This window comes from Rana temporaria, chromosome 4 (assembly GCF_905171775.1).
Source record: "Rana temporaria chromosome 4, aRanTem1.1, whole genome shotgun sequence".
Lineage (NCBI taxonomy): Eukaryota > Metazoa > Chordata > Amphibia > Anura > Ranidae > Rana > Rana temporaria.
In genome coordinates this window covers 164,261,460-164,281,971 of record NC_053492.1, presented here as the reverse complement: position 1 = coordinate 164,281,971, position 20,512 = coordinate 164,261,460, and the positions used below count along the sequence as shown (strand labels likewise).

Genomic DNA, 20,512 nt, shown 5'->3' with positions numbered 1-20,512 from the left:
ATTACATACAGTATACTGTAATCTTATAGATTACAGTACTGTATGTAAAAAATACACACACCCTTGTCCCTAGTGGTCTGCCCAGTGCCCTACATGTACTTTTATATAATAAAAACTTTTTTTTCTGCCTGTAAACTGTAGATTGTCCATAGCAACCAAAAGTGTCCCTTTATGTAAAAAATAGTTTTAGAGCAGCTAAAAAACAGCGATAATAAATTATAATCACTTGCAGAATTGTGCGATAGCGATTTGTGGGGAAATTCGTCATAAAAAAAAAAAATAATGACAGCGACAATTCTGCAACTGAGCAAATTTCAGTGATTTTGATTTGATTACATTATTGAATCATTTTTATTATTTTATTTTATTACTTCGTCTACCACAGAGGGGGTCAGAAGGGGGGTACTGCAAAAACTATACGAGGTCCAACTGGTGGATGCATGGAGGACGCTGCATGGAGAGGAGAGGGATTACACCTTCTTCTCCAATCCACACCAGGTGTACTCCCGGATAGACCCGTTTATGATCCCTCATTACTTGATCTCCTCTGTGATAGAGGTGCCCATTGGCAGTATAACATGGTCAGACCACGCCCGGTCAGCTTGCGCCTCTCATTGTCCAGTGTAGCTCTAGCCCAGGAGAGAAGGTGGCGCTTAAACGAAAGCTTGTTACAGAATTCGGAAGTTAGGTAAGATGTGGCTCGGGAGATCACAGCGTATTTCCAAACGAACGACACACCTGGGAGTGACCCGGGAATGGTGTGGGAGTCGCATAAGACTGTGATCAGGGGGGTCCTGATTAAACATGGATCGAATTTAAAAAGGAGGCGAGAACAACAGATTAAAAACCTATTATTGGAAATTCAGGAATTGGAACTCCAACACAAAAAGACACAAGCCCCCCAAATAGGAAGAGAGTTAGGGCAGTTGAGAAGGCAGATTACAGAGATCTTACGTTATAAGGCCAAAGCAATAATACAAAGGGGAAGAAAAATAAACTACAAACTTGGAGACAAATGTAGTAAATTGTTGGCCGGGAAATTGAAAGAAAAAAACCTTTCAACGTACGTCCCACAAATTAAGGGGAAGGAGGGACAATTAAAACGAAAGCCAAAAGATATAGTGGAAGAGTTCAGTAGATACTATTCTATTTTTATTATAATTATATTATTACTTGTTATAATTATTTATAATTATTTATTATATTATAATTTATAATTTTGTTTTTAAAAAAATGTCATACCCAGGATGCCTATTAGAATCTTGTTTGGTCAGATTTAAGTGAGTTATTTCTAAAAATTACAGGCCTACAGTATAAAACGCCAAATTTCCTTGCAAATAATGGTACCGCTTTCAGCACCTTTTTTCTGAAAGAATCATACCGCCAGGGAGGTTAATTAACTTCCGTGACATCTGTATTTATTATTACTTTATGAGGGGGCGAGAGAATCGCTCTCATCCCTCAGTGCACTCTAACTGCCTTATGAAAAAACCCCACAAAACAAAACAAAACAAAAAACACATAAATAGGGGGGGGGGGTATTACTGCTTCACTAGCTCTATGTTCTATTGAAAAATATTGTGTATTAATAGATACACACTAACTATAGTGTCCACAAACATATACTGTTTCCAGGTTCACTAGGTACTTGTGCGTAAAGTTGTAAGGTGCACTAAAATACCAGTATACCATGATAAACATGTCACACATTCAGATCCCCTAGTACTAAAGTATTTAAACATTGAAACCTTGGGTTGCTCAAGAGCTTAGTAAATAAGGGAAAGCGCTGATGATTTCCATCATCCAATCATGTGCAAGCAAAAACATTTCCTTGCATGTGATGGAGTATTTATTGCAAAATGAAGCTTCACTTCATTTACTAAGATCTGGAGCAACTGCACTTACAAAGTACACAGCCAAATAGCCTTTAGTAAATGAACCCAATAGTGTTTTAATTGCTATGCATCATTTGTTTTTGTTTTTTATTATTAGAAATTATATTTATTTTTATTTAATTAAGGTTGTCAGTTTAGGTTCTCTTTTATATCCAAAATTCACTTCACAAAGATATATACATGTTTTTTTTAAAGCCTTAAAGCTTTGCACCTGATTTGTAACACATTTTTGCTTGTAAATGCCTTACAATACATGTTTCTGTCAGTGTCATGCTGCTTCCTTTCCTCCAAATTCCAGTGCTCTATGCTGGCAGAGCTGAGCAGCAGTCACACCCCTCAGCACAAGGCTTGTCAAATAGACTTGAACTGAAGAGCAGGGGAAACTGTTTGGTCAGTTCTGTGTGGATTACTGAGAGCAGTGGATCTTTTCTGGTGTCCAAAACTGCACAATTATATTAAGACACCTTGCACAGGTGGAAATTTATATACCTGAAACACAGAGGTGAGACTATGAAAATAGGTATATAGTATATTGTTTATTTACCTGCATGTCTATCTATGTTACTTCAATAGAGGTATAATATACCACTACCCTTTGACTTGCAATAACTATGACATTTAAGGAAATGTATATTGAGAAAAGCAGACAAGTGATTTACTTGTGAGGTGTAGATGAAATAATGCTTTATGAGATAAAACATTTCATCATAAAAAATGTAAATGTACTATTCAATGGGAAAACACAATTCTACCAAATGCAATTTATGGTATGTGAGTTCAATGTTTTGAAGATACAGTTTTTATGTGATAAATTAACAAACACAGTAATATGATTCATGCAGCTTAGTGATTTGACACTAAAAAACAAGACTACAGGGTATATGATATAAAGGGACAAAGCATTTGTTAATCTCTAGGGTAAATTTGAAACTTTTTCACATTAATAAATCAGTGCTGCTAATTAAATATTTGTTTGCCACTTCCATTCTGGGGTTTGACGTTGCAAGTTTGCATTTCTCATAATTTGAAGGGATTTTACCAGGGAAAACTTCTATATATGCAGTTTCATAATAAACACTAGAGACAAAATAATATATGCAGGAAAAACACACCAGACTTCTTGTTTGTTCCAGAATAGAAACACCAATTCAGCATTACAGTGTGAAAGCCAGGAGCCACTGTGCAGTTCCTTAAAAGGCTTCTTAGACAGGTATCCTGATTACTGATAAATCCCCCTTAAAGTGATAGAAAAGTTTCCAAAAAGAAAAGAAAAACTTTCCCCCCTGCAAGTTAATGTCATAATGTGCTAGTATGCACAGACTTACCTTAAAAAGAAGTCCTCCAGCAGTGCACTGTCACCACTAATAGGGCTTTCATCTTCCTTCTGGGTTTGTGGGTTCCGGCCATTTGAATAACAGAGCTGCGATTATGTCACTCCCGGCATGCACAGGAGCCATGATCAGAGCGTAGCGCTTTGAAGGGATGGCATGCTGTCCCTCCAGAGCACAGTGCACATGCGCCAATGCATGTTTGGGAGATATTCCTTGTACCTCCAGGTGAGCTTTATTATAGGAATACCTATAGGTACAAGTGAGCAAGAGGTGTTTACTACTGCTTTAAGTATTGTTCCACAATATACCATCTAATACATGTTAATACATCAGTTTATATTAAATACCCCAGAAAACATATTTATAACTATTCCCCACCCTACTAAAAATATGTTGTTGTTTTTTTTGTGCGTTCCTGACAGCAAGTGAGGGTATTGTTTCTAAGTAGTGATGAGCTGAACTGTCCTGGATTTGTCTTTAGCAGAGTTTGCTTAATTTTAAAGAAGTTTGGATGCCAAACCTGAACCACAATCAAATATATGGGATCTGAAACTCTAGGTTTCTAGGTCCTGGCAAGGGTATGTGAAACAAATAGCACTTGGGTGGGGGGGGATATATACCAATGCTATATATATATATATATATATATATATATATATATATATATATATATATATATCAATGTAACCAGGATTTACACCAATTTAGCCAGGAAAACATCACACAGAACCCTCCAAGGGTTTGCTATGTATTTTAGGGAACCTTTGGAAGGGTTTGTGTGCACTTTAAACTGTATATATATTTCTTTCTTTGTAACTGTCATTTTCTACAGCAAGAATTAAACTTTTTTTTTTGTAAAGCCCCCCCGTCAAAAAATCCATACCATACGCTTTGAGTCTGGTACAGATTTTAAGAGAGACACCACACAAGAAAAATTTAAAAAGCATGAGGTCCCCCTGAAAATCTATACCAGACCCTTAGTCCAAGCATGCAGTCTGGCTGGAGAGGAAAGGGGGGTGAACATGTGGTGCCCAGTTGTTGTGCTCCCCCTTGCCCAGTGGTTGTGGGGGTCAGGAGGTGGGGGACTTATCAGGATTTGGAAGGCACCTTAATAATAAAGGGGTCCAGATAACACCCCCCCCCATGTGAATAAGTATGGGATGCATAGTACTCTGTCTCTTATTAAAAAAAATTAAATCCTTAAACAATTTCCCTTGATGTCAATCATGGTGCCTACAACTCACTTAATCTCTTTAAAAAAAAAAAAAAAAACACCCAAACAATAACAAGTCCTTTATTAAAAAAATAAAAATCCCAAAAAGTCCTTCATTGTAAATCCATCATAAATCAAGATGTCGCCAAACTCATTATTAACCCAATGAACCCCAGGCACATAATTGATCCCAATGGTAACACTAACCAAATGACAGCTCCCGTGCTGTCATCAGCTATATAAGTAAAGGGACGTGGATAGTGGTGACATCATTACCAGTGGTCCGTATGTGGGTAGTGATGTCACTGCTTTTCCCACCCCTTTGCTTAAAAGGAGCAGGGATTCCCTGCATCAGTGGTTTCTATGAATGCCATGAGTACAACCCCCCAATGGCTCCATAAGGAACCAGTGACAACGAGAAGCAGTCATATAAAGAAACAGTATAAATACCAATTCTATATACTGTATGATGCACGATGCCTGCAGAACACACTAAAGTTAGGGCATTCAGTCATTTATTATCCCTTTTCCCAAGCAATGACACAGACAGTGTTAAAAAAAGTGACAGAGGCTCTATCTACCCCTTCTCTACTGTATCCAAAAATTAAGTTGGGCTCTATTTGGGATTTAAACCCCTTACAATTAATGCATGAATAAGCAAATTATGAATAAAGAATCTAACCTTCACGGTGAAGAGAATTTCTGTAACCCCCTGTCCTGACAGGAAGAGAGTAGAATGCTCCTCAATGGAAACATCAACAGCATTAAAAGCTTTACAAAATCTCTCTCTGACCTCTACTCTGTCAAAAACAATATAAATTATATTGGCTGAAGCTGGGCTTTAAACATGTAAACATATCATAGAATACCAAGCAACTTTGCAAATATACAAATTACTTCTGCCCTTTTTCCTAAGTTTTTAGAGATGTCATCACATGCTCAGGACAGAGCAAACATTGTTCTGTTTACATTTAGGCTGTCAGCTGCTTTCACTGTAACTGCAGAAAAGGACTAATAACAAGGAATATATCTACTCTTCCATTTGTCTCAATTCATCTTTTCACTGGTGGGAATCATAAATGATTATTTCTGTGATACAATGCACTCATGTAATTACTGGAAATTACAGGCCACCACAAGCTAGCAGCCCCTGTATAGGTTTAGCTGCAGCATCAGAAAGTACATACTTTATCTATCTGAGAACAAAGAAGAAATCAGGGATACTTCCATATGTGCATGTTGGTTTCTACAACTCGTATCTGAAATCATATGTAATAAGGGGTGGGCAGGGCTTAGGTATACTCATAAAGGGCTGCCTGCTTGTAGCAGTATGTGATATACAGGAAATACAGGAGTTCTATGCAGTAAAGAAAGTATCTCTTCTGGCAGTGAACACTATGAAGATTCTAAAGAAGCATGGAATGTTGGCTTAGGAAAGTGTTCATCTTGCAAAAAGGAATGAGCATATTAACAACATGAACCAATGTTCACCTTAGATTGTAAGTTCCTTGAGGGTAGGAACTGATGTGAATGTACAATGTATGTATATGTAAAGCGCTGCATAAATTGACGGCGCTATATAAGTACCTGAAATAATAATAATAATGTTCACTCTGAATACTCAATCATGTGTGAGGGAACTTTAAAAAACACAGCTCAATGTTGTTAATTTAGCTTAATGAGTTTGCAAAATAAACAATCTTAGTGTTTTTATAAATTATCCACATTGAATCAAACAAATAGGTGAAGCAAATGTCTTTCTTGTTCTCTCCCTTTCTCTTCAGTTACAGTGCACCAGACCTGTATCATATCCCAATAATAATAAAGGCAAAGGTAAGAGGTTATATTTGTAAAGTTGCTTACCTATATTAGAAGAATTTAGGTGTTTAAAAATTACATTTATATTGAAACCACTTGCCGACCAGCTCACGCGGATATACTTCGGCAGAATGGCATGGCTGGGCAGATTAATGTACATATACGTTGCCCTTTAAGACAAGGCATTGTGGGCACGCCGCAAGCTCTGTGAGTGTGACCGTGTGAATATACGGAGATATGGAAGATGATTTTTATACACACGCACTTACACAGTTGGAACTGGATGGGCTGTTGTCTTTATTTAACCTTACCAACTATGTAACTTTTATTATACATACCACCACAATATATCACTATATCACAGACAGTTAGTGAATAGATGTGATCACACAACAAATAAGCTACAAAAATCACAATTAAATTGACTTGTTTTGTTAATATACTGTGATTGAGCATTTCTTGCTTTATTGTATTCTTCTATTCTCCTTTTCCTTTTTAAAGTATGCTGTTACACACACATATCAATTAGAATCCTGATATAAAGAATGTGGACAGTTTGTCTAGAATAGAACAAAACGTAATGGCTGTCTAAATATAACTGAAGGGTAACCTACTATAAAAGCATATGTTAAAATAAACAATACTGAATTTCAGTACCTGGAATAAGAACTGCATCTGTTGCCTAGCTATGTAGCTTTCAATCATCATCAGATCTACCCTGGGATGAGAATTCTTGAATATATCTGTTACGGAGTGAAACAGACAGTTCTAAGTTTAGCCCTGATAATTGAGGACATGATACTGTTTAAAATGTAATATGTTTCTATCTTGTTTCAGTACTGTGTTTAGGAAAAATATGTTTAACTTTAATTTTCTAAATTGGCTCATATGAAAGGAACATAATTGAAAGCATGAAACAGGACTTTATCTAAAGCAAAATAAGTAGTTTTTAGGACAAACCCACTGAAGCTAGTTCTGGCCAACTCTGTAGATTGTTTAAAAAAAAAAAGTTGCACATAATTTAATTGGCTATTAATACTTATGAGTAATAAAGCCAAAGTTTGTTGATCCACGGAATATCAAATTACCTTAGAGGATCAGATAGGAATTTTTTCCCTGTTGGATAAAATTGGAGCAGACTTTGTGAAATTTCTTCTTCTGGATAACTGTGGGTTTAGAGTTCTGCAGATGCAGGTAATAATGTATATATGTTTCTATTACTCAGTAGGCATGTGTCTTTTTTCCAACTATGTAACATTTTGGTGGGACATTGCCCCACTAAAAAAAAGATTTGTTGTACACTTATTCATGAAGATTTGTTAAATATTCAGTGATACAATAATGTCATCAATGCCATGAATAACTTCCTATGTGTATATTATTAAAATCTGTAACAAATTGTTTTATGTGTTGTAGTTATCAGTGATGTGGTACAATCTCTCACATGAAAAGAAAATCTCTGCAATCTGCTTGACTGTAATATATCTGTTTTGCACAAATGTCCAATGTGAAGATGATGACGTTGTTCTGACCAAAGATGGCAAAGTAAGAGGGTATCAGATACCAGTGTTTTCTAAGACAATCACAGCATTTCTCGGAATACCTTATGCAGAACCCCCAGTAGGAGCTCTAAGATTTAAAAGACCAGAACCCATCAAATCTTGGACTACAGTATGGAATGCCACAAACTATGGAAATTCTTGTTATCAGTATGTTGACCAAGCATTCCCTGGTTTTTCTGGTGCTGAAATGTGGAATCCTAACACTGAACTGAGTGAAGACTGTCTTTACCTTAATATATGGATACCCAGCCCAAAGCCAAGAAATGCCAGTGTCATGGTATGGATATATGGTGGTGGATTTGAAACAGGAACATCCTCTTTAGATATTTATGATGGGAAGTTTCTGGCACGCAATGAACGCGTCATTGTTGTGTCATTTAACTACAGAGTGGGTGCATTAGGATTTATGGCTTTCCCCGGTAATTCTGAGGCTCCAGGGAATGTTGGTTTGTTTGATCAAAGATTGGCTCTGAAGTGGGTCTACGAGAATATTGCAGCATTTGGTGGGAACCCCAAAAGCATAACACTTTTTGGAGAAAGTGCTGGAGCCGGGTCAGTCAGTTATCACCTGCTTTCTCCTAAAAGCCATCCTTATTTCACAAGAGCTATCATGCAAAGCGGGACTGCTAATGCCCCTTGGGGTGTTGTCGGTAGTACAGAAGCCCGCACTCGAGCGCTTACATTTTCAAACCTATTAAGCTGTTCCTTCAGAAATGAAACTGAAATAATTGCTTGCCTTCGGAGTAAGACTCCTCAAGAAATAATTGAAAATTCATTTTCTGTTCTTACACAGGGATCATTAATAGAAATAAATTTTCCTCCAACAGTTGATGGAGATTTTCTTAATGATTTACCTACACATTTGTTACAACTTGGACAGCTTAAAAAGAACACACAGATATTAACTGGTGTTAATAAAGATGAGGGATCATATTTCTTAGTGTATCTACTACCTGGATTTAGCAAAGATCATGAAAGTTTTATAAATCGGACTCAATTCCATGACAGTGTAAAACTGGCTTTTCCGAAAGCCACTGAACTTGCAATAGACTCTATCCTTTTTCATTATACAAACTGGGAAGATGAAAAGAATCCCATTCACAATCGGGATGCCATGGATGATATTGTGGGAGATTACAATTTTATATGTCCACTTCTGGAATTCACAAACAGAAATTCTGAGCTTGGAAACAAAGCTTATTTGTACTTCTTCAGTCACAGATCTTCCAAGATGGCTTGGCCAAGTTGGATGGGAGTAATGCACGGATATGAGATTGAATTTGTATTTGGAATCCCAATGTACAGAAGACTTAATTATACAAAGGAGGAAGAAATTCTGAGCAGAAACATAATGAGATACTGGGCAAACTTTGCAAAAACTGGGTAAGCTCTTTTTCCATTAAATATATATAAGGTACATTATGCATAATTTATTAACAGATAAAAAGTCTTACACATTATCTTATTTTAAAAAAAAAACGTTTCAGTAATATGACTATAACACATAGAGGTGAACTTTAAAAAAAAAAAAAAATCATATAGCATTTCAGTTGGTAAAAGTGCATGTACATTTCTTCAGAGTGAATGGGGCAGAAAAGGAAGTGCTATTAGTTTTTTTTGTTGTGCTAGTGGAATGTTTTTGATTGATTTAAGTGTAAATGTTGATAGGTTTGTGTTTAAAATCAATGAAAAAACTGTTGATCAGAGCAGGACATAGCCTAACATTATTTTTTAAATGTTTCCTCCTTTTTTCGCGTAGAACAAATGTACATGCACTTTCACAAGGTGAAATGTTATGTGATTTTTTTTCATTCTTATAAATACAGCCATTGGTGTCCCTTAAGATTTCTCTGTATTTAGGTTCTACATGAACAACCACAGATAAAGTCAAAAGCCACAGCTGTTCTAAATGAGACTAAACATCGACTCAGTTGCATCACAACTCACATATGTACATATCCTGGGTTATTTCAAAGCTAATGCCCTGTACACACGATCGGTTTGTCTGATGAAAACTGACAGATGGACCGTTTACATCGGACAAACCAATCGTGTGTGGGCCCCATCAGTTTTTTTCCCATTGGTGAAAAAAAATAGAACCCGTTTTAAATTTTTCTTATGGAAAAATCTCAATAAAAACATTTAAACATAAATTTTTCTTATGGTTAAAAAACCTATAGAAAAAAATGATCGTCTTTGGGGAAATCCATTGGTCAAAAATCCATGCATGCTCAGAATCAAGTCGACGCATGCTCAGAAGCATTGAACTTCATTTTTCTCTGAACGTCATTGTGTTTTACCTCACCACGATCAGATTTTTAACTGATGGTGTGTAGGCAAGACTGATGAAAGTCAGCTTCATCGGATATCTGATGAAAAAATCCATCGGTTCGTTTTCATCAGACGAACCGATTGTGTGTACAGGGCATTACAGTTTTTCCAAGGCCACCTGCATTTTGTTACACTCAGATTTACTGCTTGCATACTCGATCGTGTTGCTTTAAAATATTTTTATAAAGAAAGGTTTACTCTGTCAGGCTTATTAATCAAATAAGAGCAAAGGGTAATTAAACATGCAACAACATAAGGAAAGATAATATATAACAATCTCCACCTTATACTTTTGCATCCTTGGGTTTTGGTGGCTGCTAATAAATAAAGTGCAACATTTTTTTTAAAAACGGACATTTTTTTGGGAGAAGTGATTTTAATAATGCTTAACCACTTGAGATCCGCGCTATAGACGAAATACGTCCGCAGCGCGGCTCTCAAGTGCCAAGTGGCCGTTTAAAAAGGCCTTTATGTGCATTACCCGCGCGCGCCACTGGGTGGCGCGCGGCGGGTAAAAACTGTCCCGACGCATCGCCGAAGACCCGATGCGTGTACCTGGCGGCCGCGATGTCCGCCGGGTACACGCGATCGTCGGTGACACGGCAGGTGACAGCAGGGACGTGGAGCTCTGTGTGTAAACACAGAGCTCCACGTGCTGTCAGAGGAGAGGAGACCGATCTGTGTCTCTTGTACATAGAGACACAGCATCGGTCCCCTCCCCCAGTCACCCCCCTCCCCCCACACAGTTATAACACACCCAGGCTACACATTTAACCCCTTCCTCACCCCCTAGTGTTAACCCCTTCACTGCCAGTCACATTTATACAGTAATTAGTGCATTTTTATAGCACTGATCGCCGTATAAATGTGAATGGCGCCAAATTTGTGTCAAAAGTGTCCGATACGTCCGCCGCAATATCCCAGTCCCAATAAAAATCGCAGATCGCCGCCATTACTAGTAAAAAAAAAAATAATAAAAAAAATCATAATTCTGTTCCCCATTTTGTAGGCGCTATAACTTTTGCGCAAACCAGTCGCTTATTGTGATTTTTTTTTTTTTTTACAAAAATACGTCGAAAAATACGTATCGGCCTTAACTGAGAAAAAAAATAGTTTTTTAAAAAAAAATTGGGATATTTATTATAGCAACAAGTAAAAAAAATATATATTTTTTTTAAATTGTTGCTCTTTTTTTGTTTATAGCGCAAAAAATAAAAACCGCAGAGGTGATCAAATACCACCAAAAGAAAGCTCTATTTGTGGGGAAAAAAGGACGCCAATTTTGTTTGGGAGCCACGTCGCACGACCGCGCAATTGTCAGTTAAAGCGACGCAGTGCCGGACGCTGAGATTTCGCCTGGGAACGAAGGGGGTTTATGTGCCCAGTAAGCAAGTGGTTAAAGTGAAACAATAAAAGTGAAATATTCCTTTAGGGGGGGGGGTGTAAAGTATGCCTGTGAAGCAGCACATGTTTCCCGTGCTTAGAACTGTCTCTGCACAAAGTGTAATTTCTGAAGGAAAAAAAATCATTTAAAATCACTCGCGGCTATAATGAATTGTCGGCTCCCGGCAATTCAAAGAAAAGTCATTCATATAAAAAAAAAGCATGGGGGTCCCCCTGAATTCAATTACCAGGCCCTTCAATTAACATGCAATGTTCGAGTCAAACATGAGTTCGACTCGAACTCAAAGCTCATCCCTATCTGTCATCTACAGCTTGTGAAAATGTGCTCTTTCACCGTTATTGCAACCAATTACCAATAATGCACTTTCTGGCCTCCAAAATGTTTTCAGGTGACTTAGAAGGGACAATAAAGAAGGGTTTATTATGTTACAACCATATATATATATATATATATATATATATATATATATATATATATATATATATATAGTACAGACCAAAAGTTTGGACACACCTTCTCATTCAAAGAGTTTTCTTTATTTTCATGACTATGAAAATTGTAGATTCACACTGAAGGCATCACAACTATGAATTAACACATGTGGAATTATACATAACAAAAAAGTGTGAAACAACTGAAAATATATTTCATATTCTAGGTTCTTCAAAGTAGCCACCTTTTGTAGCAGACACATCTCTAGAACTGTTAAGAGGAGACTGTGTGAATCAGGCCTTCATGGTAGAATATCTGCTAGGAAACCACTGCTAAAGAAAGGAAACAAGCAGAAGAGACTTGTTTGGGCTAATAAACACAAGGAATGGACATTAGACCAGTGGAAATCTGTGCTTTGGTCTAATGAGTCCAAACTTGAGATCTTTGGTTCCAACCCCTGTGTCTTTGTGCGACGCAGAAAAGGTGAACGGATGGACTCTACATGCCTGGTTCCCACCGTGAAGCATGGAGGAGGAGGTGTGATGGTGTGGGGGTGCTTTGCTGGTGACACTGTTGGGGATTTATTCAAAATTGAAGGCATACTGAACCAGCATGGCTACCACAGCATCTTGCAGCGGCATGCTATTCCATCCGGTTTGCGTTTAGTTGGACCATCATTTATTTTTCAACAGGACAATGACCCCAAACACACCTCCAGGCTGTGTAAGGGCTATTTGACCAAGAAGGAGAGTTATGGGGTGCTGCGCCAGGTGACTACCTCTTGAGAATGGCAAGAGTGTGCAAAGCAGTAATCAAAGCAGAAGGTGGCTACTTTGAAGAACCTAGAATATGAAATATATTTTCAGTTGTTTCACACTTTTTTGTTATGTATAATTCCACATGTGTTAATTCATAGTTTTGATGCCTTCAGTGTGAATCTACAATTTTCATAGTCATGAAAATAAAGAAAACTCTTTGAATGAGAAGGTGTGTCCAAACTTTTGGTCTGTACTGTATATATAATATTCTATATATATCATTCCTATAATAACATATCCCACTCATTCACTCCCCCCTTCCTATTAGGCATTCAATCAAAACCTATTTTGTTGACCAAGATATAAATATGTAACATAAGAAAGGAAACCACTGTCTTGTCACAGGATGGCACTGAATTCCATTAAAAAGCGACATAACTAATGGTATTGTTGAGGCCTAGTGGATATGTAGCATGTAGCTTAAAAATGTCCTCAACATGTAGTATATATTGATCAAAGTCTCTCCCATGCACATGGGGGTGTATTCTGGCAAGTGCAAAAAAAACTGTAATGACTCCAACTAATAATCATGTTTTTCTAAAATTGTCTACCAATCTAGATTGCCTCCCTTAATATCAGTCACATGATCTATTGCACATGCCAGAACATCCTCCATGTCTTTCCCATGTAAAAGACATCACAGCCACAGTTAAGTAAATAAACAATACCAGTGTTTTCACGATTCAAAAAATCCTTTAACCACTTCCATACAGGGCACGTATACACCTTCCCGCCCAAGCCAATTTTCAGCTTTCAGCACTGTCGCACTTTGAATGACAATTGCGCGGTCATGCTACACTGTACCCAAACAAAATTGGCGTCCTTTTTTTCCCAAAAATAGAGCTTTCTTTTGGTGGTATTTGATCACCTCTGCGATTTTTTTTTGTGCAACAACTAAAAAAAGACTGAAAATTTTGAAAAAAAATATGTTTTTATTTTTTTCTGTTAATTTTTTTGTAAATAAGTAAGTTTTCTCTTTCAATTACGGGCACTGATATGGCGGCACTGATGGGCACCGATGAGATGGCACTGATGGACATCGATGAGGTAGTACTGACGGGCACAGATGAGGTGGCACTGATTGGCGGCGCTTGTATGCGGCACTGATGGGCACACATAGGCGGCACTGATGGGCACACATAGGCGGCACTGATGGGCACACATAGGCGGCACAGATGGGCACTCATAGGCGGCACAGATGGGCACTCATGGGCGGCACTTATGGGTGGCACTGATGGCTACTTATGGGTGGCACAGATGGGCACTGATAGGTGGGTACTGGGCATGGATGGACACTGTGGGGTGGCACTGATGGACACTGTAGGGTGGCACTGATGGACACTGGGGCGGCACTGATTAACCTATGTTGCCAGTCAGTGCCCATTTGTGGGCACTGATTGGCATCTTTTTTTTTTAATGTTTTTTTTTTTTTTTTTTTAGCTTTTTTTTTTTGATCTGCCCTTTTTTTTTTTTTTTTACAGCCTTTTTTTTTTTTTTTTGGCCTTTTTTTGGATCTGCTCTTCCCTGGTGGTCCATGTGGCGATCCGAGGGGGGCTGCGCTGATAAACAATCAGCGCGAACCCCCCTGTCAGGAGAGCAGCCGTTCGGCTCTCCTCTACTCGCGTCTGTCAGACGCAAGTGAGGAAGAGCCGTCAACGGCTCTTCCTGTTTACATCGTGATCAGCCGTGGTTGGACACGGCTGATCACGTGGTAAAGAGTCTCCGTGAGAGACTCTTTACCGAGATCGGTGTTGCAGGGTGTCAGACTGACACCCCGCAACAACGATCGCCGCGATGTGCGCCCCCGGGGGCGCGCAGCGGCTCAGAATCCTGAGGACGTCATATGACGTCCGGTCAGGATTCTGCAACCACTTTGCCGCCGTCAATCTGTCATTGGTCGGCGTCAAGTGGTTAAGGTAAATTTAACAGACTCTATTGTTATGAGATCCTTCAACACTTGCAGAAATTTACAAAAGCAAAATTGCTACATCTAAAAGCAAATTTTTGGCATGACCTGCATGGATCATGTCTTCTTTCTATATGAAAGTGACTTTGTACCAAAATATCTTTAAAAGAGCGACCCCGCCTAAAGGTTAGGCATGGGCGATCCTCCACAAAATGTTTAGTAATGTTGTCCTCTGTAAGGAAATGCCAAAGTCTTTGTAAACTATCCCTTACTTACTTTCTCATTTTGTCTGTTGAATCTCAGTTTCATCTTTTTCTTTTCCTGTTCATTCTGAAATAGTAAAAGTTCCCGTGGGCTAGTTTTTGCTATTTGATATGCTCTCTTTAAGGATTTTTTGCTATAGCCACTTCAAAGAAAACTTTCTCTCAAAAGATGTGCCTGTTCTTCGAAATCCTGATCATTTAAGGAATTCCTAGGAAACATGCAGATATTGCCCAACAGATATACTTCTAATCGCATGCTTAGGGTGTGCACAATCCAAATGTAACACGGCATTACCAATCATTGGTTTTCTAAACAGGTTTGTGGAAATTTTTCCATCATCAGATCCAAAAAAGGCAAAGATTTTCTGTCATAATTAGGGCTAAATTATTCCCATTATTTGTATTGAAACATTTGACAAACTCAATTAAATATTAACGTGGGCCTGTCCAGAAAACAAGAATGTCATTAATATTCTTCTGCCACAGACTGATGTGGCAGCGGTAAATTGATAGTTCATCTGAAGCAAAGATCAACCACTCCCATCCCCCCAGGTACGATTTGGCATATAATAGGGCATAAGTTGTCCCCATCTTTACCCCCTGCACCTGGAGGAGCAGTTAAACATAAAAATAATGTGTGTCAGTATGAACACTAACAATTCAAAGATAAGTGCATTGTATGTCCAAACTCTACTTCTTTCCTTCAAAAATCTTCCCACAACTCTTAAACCCTTCTTATGTGGGACACATGATTAGAGTGATTCTACATTGATTCTACATTGACAGAAGTTAAAAAGGTATGCTCATCTACATTTAACACTTACAAAATCATCAGAAGGTGTATTGTGTCCTTTAATAAGAACAGTAAGCTCTCCACATGAGGTTGAATATGGATTCTGTCAGGGCTGGGCTCTCAGCAGCTCTCTTCTCTGTGCTCAGTCTGCTTAGCTGTCGGATAATTGTCAGCACTCATTGATTCCTCAGTGACTCAGCTGGTTATCATTATCTGCTCGTCAGTCTGGCCATTTAAACTGCCTTGTTCATTCCTTTCATGCCTTTGCCTGGTCAACATAGCTGGAGTTTCTCTGCTGTGTTCCTGTGAAAGACCTTGCCCACCTGATGTCCCTTCTGGTTCCTGACCCTGTTCTTCTGCCTCTGACTATGCTGATCTCTGGTTTCCTGATTACTGGCTTGTTTGACTACCCACGTTGGCTTTCGATCCCTGTCTTATGCTTTGACTATGTTAACTGATCTAAACCATTATTACAATTACGTTAAAAGGTGTGATTTTTGACTGCATTTATCTCTCAGTCTATCCCTGACAGTTGCTCCCTCTGGATTGTGGCACACCCTGTATTTTCCTGGCTTTTCCCTTATTTTGAAAACACTGAACACACCTTTGAAAATCCTCAGGGCAGCTTGTTTGGTTTCTGCCAATGGAGACCTCCTCCTGGGACACATATCCATTCTTATTGGATTTGTTGTCTTTATTGGGTTGTCTGGGGGAGTGTCCTTGGGAGGCACTGGGACTACTGGGAATGGTTTGAGACATTGTTGGTGGATTTGTTTGGCTACTTTGGGAGGTTCATGAAAGACTATTAGCATGTAGCTGAATATATGGCATCTTTTTTGGTATATTTATTTTATGATATCATCTTTAGTATAGGGATGGTATGCTGTCACCCAGCTACATATAGTCTTCTCTATTTTGCTCTCTATTTGAAGGTGTTACTTGACCAGAAATCCAGGTTCTTATCTTTTTTTTGGATACTCAACCAACTGAGGGTGAGTTGTCCATTCCTAAATGAACATACAATATGCTATTTGTTGCTGCAGTATAGACATGGCTACTGTGTGTGCTATTTATTTCTTGTTTTTTGGTATATTTACCCTGGTCCGAATTGAATTCCGCCATGTTAGCCTCTCCATTGGCTGTCCTTTGCTTGCCTCCCCATAGCCTAGGAATATGTAACCATTCATCCACATGAGTGTACTGTCTTTTTAAGTATGTTGCATGCATGTTTTTTTCCCCTTCGTTCCACATCCCCTCAGTTGAATAGATGTTTTACATGCATTTGGCATATCATGCGACATTATATATTGTTAGTATATCTATGCAATATATTGATCTCTGTTTTTTAATCTGTAGTCTAAAGATTGAAAGGAAACTGTTATATTTGAATTAAGTCCTGAGGAAGTGGTGCTGATGGCAAAAAAACAACTTTAATTATGACAATTATGATATTTAGCTTACTTGTATTTTTTTATTGTTTTACATTTTTAATATCTCGTGTAGTCTTTTTTTGTGATATACATTTTATGAACTTTGTATAATAAAATATTGATGCCATTAATGTACCTTTCAGTTTGTTTTATGGACAAATAACCAGTTGGGCATCTTTGGGCCCTCCTCTTTTTTGCCCTTGTTCTTACATTTACTCTTTTTTTACTTGTAGATAATTATTTCCTGTTCGTTTTCATTGTGTTCATTGACTGAGACTTCCAACTCCTTTGAAAAGCAGTGTCCACATTTTCCTATATCCTCCACATTGTCAGAAGAGTCCACAAATTTGAATGAGGCAAATATAAAAACTGTCTTCTATTTTAGCAGCACTGAAAAGAAGAGAGATACACCCACCTCTGGAATTACACACCCAGATAGCAAACAAAATATTGCTATTGTTCAATTTTTAGACAATCTATCAACAGATAGGTGGACAGAACAGAAAGGGAACTAGTTGGTCGAAGCTCGAACATTAGAAAAATCTTGCTTACTAACTGGGAATTGTCAGCTTCTCCGAGTATGTACCGTATTTGCCGGCGTATAAGACGACTCGGCATATAAGACGACCCCCTAACATGCTGCCAATCCCTATGCTCGATATCAGCTGCCGGGTGCTCTGTACGGCTGCATGTATTCTGTATATGCGCGCTCAGCCAATCCCGATGCACTGTGTTGATGACAGAGCATGCTAAGCCTGCTCGGATTGGATAACAACCTCTGCCAATCCGAGCAGGCTACATAAATGTAGCCTGCTCGGATTGGCAGAGGTCATTACTCCAATCCGAGCAGGCTTAGCATGCTCTGTCATCACACAGTGCATCGGGATTGGCTAAGCGGCGCATATACAGAATACATGCTGCCGTACAGAGCACCCGGAAGCTGATATCGATCGAGCAGCTGCTGTACCCGGCGTATAAGACGACCCCCGGATTTTGGCTGTGAAATTCCGGTGTAAAAAGTCGTCTTATACGCCGGAAAATACGGTAATGCCAGAGATGGGTGTTCTCCTGTCCTGCTCTCTCCTGTTCAGCTCTGCTGAGATATAACGATGAACATTTAAATATTTGAACCCCCTCAGGATGTCCACCCATGTTAATTTATTCAACCAAAACGACTAAAACATTTTAGTCGACTAAATGAATACTATTTTAGTCAACTAAAATACAACTAAAACAGTTGAGATGACTAAAATACGACTAAAACGAAAATGGCATTTTAGTCAAAAGACTAAAATGGGACTAAAACTAAAATGGCATTTTAGTCAAAAGACTAAGACTAAAGCTAAATTGAAATTTGACTTCAAAATTAACACTGGTCTGTAGTGCATGTTTATACCTCAATACCATAAATAATAACATATTCGATTCTTCACTCCAGCAGTATATAATGAGTTTGGAAATTGTAGAGAAATGTTAACTAATGCATTACAATTTAATTACACCCATTAGATTTTAGAGGACTAAAATTAGTTTTAGTTGACTAAAATGTACTGGAGATTTTAGTAGACTAATGTCGCGTACACGTGATCGGTTTGTCTGATGAAAATGGTCTGATGGACCGTTTTCATCAGACTAACCGATCGTGTGTTGGCCCATCGTTTTTTTTTATCCATCGGTTAAAAAACTAGGAACTTGTTTTAAAATTATCTGATGGTTAACTAACCGATATTGTGTAATAGCTCTTTTATTATTTGTTCATAAGGTTCTTGTGCTAACAGGAGCCATTAACAAAAAAAAAAACTAACCGATAGGAAAAAAAACGATCGTCTGTGGGCACGTCCATCAGTTAAAAATCCATGCATGCTCAGACTAAATTAGGGGACGGGAGCGCTCATTCTGATAAAACTAGCATTCGTTATGGAGATAGCACATTCATCACGCTGTAACAGACAGAAAAGCGCAAATCGTCTTTTACTAACACAAAATCAGCTAAAGCAGCCCCAAGGGTGGTGCCATTGGATTTGAACTTCCCCTTTATAGTGCCGTCGTACGTGGTTTACGTGACCGCATTCTGACACGATCGTTTTTTTAACCGATGGTGTGTAGGCACGACTGATCATCAGTCAGCCTCATCGGATAACTGATGAAAAAATCCATCAGTCCGTTTTCATCGGATGGACCGATCGTGTGTACAGGGCATTAAACATAGGACATTTTAGTCGACTAAAATCTACTGGAGATTTAGTTGACTAAAATGACTAAAACTAAAACAATTGCAGAAGACTAAAATGGGACTAAAACTAAAATGCCATTTTAGTCCTAAGACTAAAACTAAATCGAAATTTGCTGCCAAAATGATCACTAATGTCCGCCAATCGGCTTAACAGATGAGAACGATGAACAGAAGGGTAGAGAGTGAGAGTAGGTTTCCTCATTGAATGATGGGACATATGGAGCACAGGATAATACTTTCTGTGTATTTGTTCTTCCACAGGAGCCTGAATAATCATTTAGGGATGATGAAAACTGCCACCATGTTGGTTAATTTTACTAGCAGTGTTAGGTTAGTCAGACCATGGCAAAATCATATGTGGAAAAATGATTTAGCATTAATACAGTAGCTGATTTAATGTTTTAAGTGCCCCTTGAGTGCAGTCCCCCTGGAAAAAATACTTACCTTCCTCCCTGATCCAACAATTTTCACTGTGCTGCCCTTCCTGGTGCCAAACAGCCTTTGAAAAGAAAATGTCAGTCTCCCTTTCCTGCATGCTTGATTTATAAAGCCTTATTCACTTCCATGGATGAGCTGAACCTATGGCAGCTTCCAACCATCCTGAGGAGTATAGCTTCCAACCATCCTGAGCAGTATAGGTCACCAGTCAGGATTAATAGGGCTGCAACAGGCATGTTTAGAAGGAAGAAGAGCTGGCCAGTGGCCAGAACATTTTTTTTTGTCAAACTTTAGTTCCAGGCATGGCTGCACAGTAAAGATTGCTGGAACAGGGAGGAAGGCACGTTTTTTCCAAGTGCACTCACGGGTTGAAGTGGAAGTTGTCCTTTAAGGGTGCACCCACACTCGGACCAGTTTAGCTGAACTGTGCTCAAATTCAATTCTCCCTTATCCCAACTTCCCTGCTGGTCTGCAAACACACTGGATTGTGAGGAAGTGTTCCCTGTAAAGCCTTGTACACACGACCGGTTTTCCCGGCAGGAAAACTGCCAGGAGAGCATTTGGTCAAGAATCCTGGGCCGTGTGTATGCTCCCTAGCAGTTTTTCCATCAGGAAAACAGCAGGGAATCCCAACGGGAAAATAG

General features: G+C 38.7%; 1 protein-coding gene across 4 annotated transcripts in view; it reads left to right on the top strand.

The window, feature by feature from the left end:
- BCHE (butyrylcholinesterase) overlaps positions 1–20,512 on the top strand; it is a 110,617-nt gene that overhangs the window by 2,500 nt on the left and 87,605 nt on the right. The window contains exons 1-3 of one of the 4 annotated variants that reach the window (XM_040349301.1): positions 2,194–2,397; positions 6,224–6,272; positions 7,674–9,202. In XM_040349301.1, coding sequence (XP_040205235.1) covers positions 7,683–9,202 — 1,520 coding nt within the window. In that variant the 5' untranslated portion in view covers positions 2,194–2,397; positions 6,224–6,272; positions 7,674–7,682. Of the gene's footprint in view, positions 1–2,193; positions 2,398–6,223; positions 6,273–7,673; positions 9,203–20,512 lie in introns of those variants that run through there. The other 3 variants (XM_040349299.1, XM_040349303.1, XM_040349302.1) reach the window with 3 other exon arrangements.